Source organism: Talpa europaea, assembly GCF_964194135.1.
Source record: "Talpa europaea genome assembly, chromosome: 6".
NCBI lineage: Eukaryota > Metazoa > Chordata > Mammalia > Eulipotyphla > Talpidae > Talpa > Talpa europaea.
The window spans coordinates 54,958,626-54,963,210 of NC_140072.1; the positions used below are offsets into that span (position 1 = coordinate 54,958,626).

Sequence of the window (4,585 nt, forward strand, 5' to 3'; positions counted from 1 at the left end):
CGTCACAGTCTTCTCTCACCTGAACCACACACAGTGCCTCCTGCCCATCTCCCCATCTCCCCTTCAAGTCACCTTCCATACAGCAGTCAGACTGGTTTTTCTAAAACAAAAATCAGAATCTCTTCTCTCCCCCACATGGCTCTTTTTCTCATCTTCTGGCTCTTGCACAAGTTGTCCCTTTGCGTAGACATTCTTGCCCACTCAAACTCTCCTTTTTTGGGGGATAACCTATTTTTCACTCAGGATAACCTATTTTTTTACTCAACCTAACAGGGTTTTTTCTCAACCTACCACTCTCAATGGGAATATCACTTCCTTGGGAGGAGTCTTCCCTGAATTTCTTAACTAACTACCTCCTGTTCCTTCTATGATCCCAGCCTTTCCCTGCTGCCATATGTGTCACACTTTTCTGTAAAACTGTGTTGAAAGGGTTGATAGGCTAAATCCTCAATAACTATTTAGATAAATGAATGAATAATAGAGGATGAAAGTAAAAAAGGCGGTCATAAAATTAAGGTCATGGTGACAGTTGTTACACTTCAACAATCTAATTTGTTCATTCTAACTCTTAATCTAGAGGCAGGTAGAGCAAATAACATACTCCCATTTCACAGATGAGAAAACACACGCACAGAAAAGATTAATAATTGCTTAAGCTCATTGAGCAAGCTAATGGCAGAGCTGTGTTAAAATCAGTTCCCCTGACTCCCAGGCTGGAGATCCGTGGCCTCATGCTCTGTGTTCCCAGTAGTCTTGTACAAGTGTAAAATCCATAGAAAGGGGAGAGTCCAGGTTCCCTGCCCCACCCACAAGGTGGAGCTGAGCAAGGAGGAGAAGCTAAAGAAGACTGGGGAGAAGTCTTCAGATCTAAGGTCAGCAAGGAAGGGAGATGGGTGAAAACAAGAGAGGGTCGAGCACACGGGCCGTGGTGATGGATCACACGGACTTTGGTGGTGGGAGAATTAAGGGAACTACACCTGAAGGGAGAAGTCAACTACCGTACAAAAAACAACTACACTCTAAGAAAATAACTAATAAAAATATTTCTAGAAACTGTGAAAAAAATAGAGAGAAAGATTTGGGAAAGAAGGAAAAAAAGAAAGGAGGAAGGAGAAGACCTGGGAAAACACATGGACCAGAGACATGTGAAGAAGCCTTACTTGCTTCTGGGCCTTGGACTTATAGCAGGAACTGCAGGGACATGGAAGGAGACACTCGAAAGAGATAAAGATGTGGGTAAGAGATCCCTGGGAAGGCTGATAATGACAGACTGTATCTTGATTTTTTTTTTTTCCCCTTTTCCTTCCAGACTTGCCTGATCCTTCTAGCCATTTCCTATGTTTTCCCACCAGAAGGTACCTTAGACTTGTGGCAAGTTTTCAGGCCTCGAAGGCCCTGCTTTGGGCCAATGTTGCTTCGCTGGGCATTTACCTACAAGGAGATGGGTAACTGGGTGTTTAATTGGAAATATTTTAACTATATTCTTTCTCTTGTCTCTATTGCACACTATTGCATACTAATTCTCTACTGCACACTAATTGCATTTAAGTTCTTTTCTTTTTCTTTTTTTGCAAGTTTAATAAATCATCATGGTTTATTTAACAAGGTTAATTCTACATCAGATTGTGGTTTAAAAGCAGTTATATATGTGTGATGTGAAGAGAATTACATACAAACAATAAGAGGCTTCTTAAACTTTTCTTCCACAGATTTTCCCCACTTTATTGCTTATTGGTAAAAAGCATTTTAGGTTTATATAAACACATTTATTACAACTGCCTTCTTAACAGAAAATTAGTATAGAAATAGCTGGACATTTAGTAAATAAGTCAAAGGCCAATTAAGTTCAAGTTCACAGCCCAGAAATGTAGGTGAAAGAATTTATGAAACCTTAAGACTGGGTGATCTGCAGTGTTTCCAACATGTCTTCAACTGCCTTAAGAAAGTATTTAGATTCCTTCTTACTCCGACCTGCAAACTGATAAGCTCTGTTTATTTGACTAGCTGCCCAACTAGCATATTTCATGTTGTCCTTTTTCATTTTTGCTCTTGCTTTCGGATTAAAAGCAATATGACTTGCTGCCATGTAAAGCCCAAACAAAGCTCTCATATTTCTGTTGTTCAATTTCAATGCCTGTGCAAAATACTTTCTTGAAAGTTTGAGGTTTTCAAGTCCACCTTGGGTATATTTAACTTCAGCATATTGCTGACAGTATAAGTGGTTGTGTGGATTTGTCATCGTAAGCTCCTCTAAACAAAAGGCTGCTTTAGCAGAGCCATGTTCATTGATGTAAAGTTCTGCAAGTTCATGCCAGGCTTCTTGGTCTCCAACAAATTGTTCCAGATACTCATTCAGTTCCCGGATGGCCTCCACATTTTTCCCCTGGGCTTTTCGAATGGCAATCTTACGCTTTCTTGCAGCAGTGTTTGTTGGATCTTCTTGAAAATTCGATCATATAGCTGTATAGCATCATCATATCTTTCCATGGCTTCATATCTCATGCCAGTTAGTCGCTTGACTCTGTGACTGCCAGGGAACTGTCTTCTCAACTCCTGAAGACAAAACAATGCCAAGTCATCCCGACCATAGTTGAGGGCGGCAATAATAACTTGTTCATATATGATCCAAGTGTCGTCTCCAAGCTTAGAAGCATATTCATTAATTAATTCCTCTCCAACTTCCACAATTTGCTCACTATTTCGCGAGTTTTCTTCTCTCCATTTTCTTATTTTATCTCGCATTTCTTCCCAAGTGACATCGTAAAGCTCTGAGACCTTCGCCATCTTCTCAAACCTAAAGGCAGCGGGGTCTTAAGTTCTTTTCTATTGAAGGCTTTGTATGTGCTAGAGTATGCTTTGTCTTTATGATGTGCATGGCAGAACCCATTTAGAGCATGCAGGTTTGGGGGTCCTGGGGTGCCCCTCATTCTGTCTGCTAACATTGTGTCCCTAGTTTGGCTTTTATAGGAACTGGTGCTTAGAAGTTCTGTTGAATTTTCTTTCATTCTCAACCTACCTTATAACAGAAACCTGTTGTTAAATCATTGATAAAGCCAGTTCTGTTCTGGACCCCTGCTTGCTGCTGCCTGGGCAGGGGGTCTCCGGGGTCCTCCCTGTTAAGCCCTAACCAAGTAAAGGTTCCCGCTGGAGTCTTCACATGGCACATTGTATGAATGTAGGGGGGCCCACTGGTTGCCAAGCTGAATAGGGCTTCAAATTATTCTAGGAAACAAATACATTGTTTTGCTCTAGATTGCAGGAATTGCTAATTAAGAATTTTTATTTTGGGCAGTGTTCCTTGGAGCTGGCAGACAGATGGAGGAGGCGACTTGCTCCAGGGACACTGTTAAGCAGAGGGAACTATCCAGAATCCATGCTGGAGAACATGCCAGAGCCCATTCTGCCCAGCTCTTGCCTAGGGCAGGAGTCAGAGGCCTCTTGGGTGGCTTCCCGGTTCCCAGTAGTTTTCTCTTTTCTGGGAATGGTTCTCAAAACTCAAGATCAACTTTCTAATGCTTTTATCAGCTATATGTCACCCTGTCCACCAGCTAGGTAACTGTCCTGAGAGGACAGCAGAGGTCTTTCCTGAGATTTCCTACCTGGAACTGAGAACAAGAATCCATTTATCACAGCAGGCTGACATGGAGAACACAGAGTCAGGTTTTTAGTCTTCAGTGAGAAAAGAGAGAAAGAGTCCTGAGCATTGGAGAACTCTTAACCCTTTGTTCCACCAGTTCCTGATACCTAACTATGTGCCACCTCATTGCATGTTGGTAGGTTAATACTCCTTTAAATCCTGTGAGCTGATAAACTCCTTTGTGGGGGGGGGGGGAGGAGGTGGGGGCGGGAGTCTAAACTTACTCACTTGCAACCAGAAGCTTAGATCAGTGGTGGTGGACAGATTCAGGGACATACAGAGGACTTAGGTTATGGGTCACAGACCCAGCTGTGGATAAACTGGATATTTTGGAGCTAGGTTGTCAAATCCCAGCATATTGACCAAAAAGCCTTTTAAGGAAAACTATTGTAATATGGGAAAAGAGAGAGAGAGAACTCATCAGTGAGAAGAGCTTGAGTGGAGGCCAGGAAGAAGGAAGATGCCAGGTAGGTTTGGCAGACTTGTTTCTGATTCCAGGTCTGTTTTAGAGATACAGACCACAAAGTCTGCTCTCTCAGCCTCTTTTTCACCTTCTTAACACATGAACTGAAAATCAGTGTTCTGAACACTATTAGGTGATCAAATAAAAACATATATCAAAATTCAAATCCCTAGTTGTCCACAAAAGGACAACCAGGCTTAGGTACAAAGGATTGGTGGGAGGCTGATTCTAAATCCCAGGGCAGGTAGCAGCATGGAAAAAAAAAATCATTTTGTCCATTCCTGTGCCTCCTAGAATGCATCCAGTCACACCTCTCCTCTCATCATTTACCTCTCAGCTCTGCCTGATATTGAATGGAAGAGAAGAAAAAGATAATGTCCTTTCTCCTTAGAAAATGCCTTGGAAGGATCCAAGAAGTTTTTCCTAAATGACTTGCAGCCACCTTGTTCTTCTCCTCCTTTGCATCTAGCATGACACAAAGTAGG

At 42.1% G+C, this 4,585-nt stretch overlaps 1 protein-coding gene across 1 annotated transcript; it reads right to left on the reverse strand.

Annotated features, from left to right (window-relative positions):
* Window positions 1-1,891: 1,891 nt before the first annotated feature.
* LOC311171682 (ER membrane protein complex subunit 2-like) lies at window positions 1,892-2,784 on the reverse strand (the record flags this gene model as incomplete). Its single annotated transcript, XM_084234706.1, is given in 2 exon segments — window positions 1,892-2,445; window positions 2,448-2,784. Coding segments are annotated over 2 exon segments (891 nt in total).
* Between the last annotated feature and the right edge of the window lie 1,801 nt (window positions 2,785-4,585).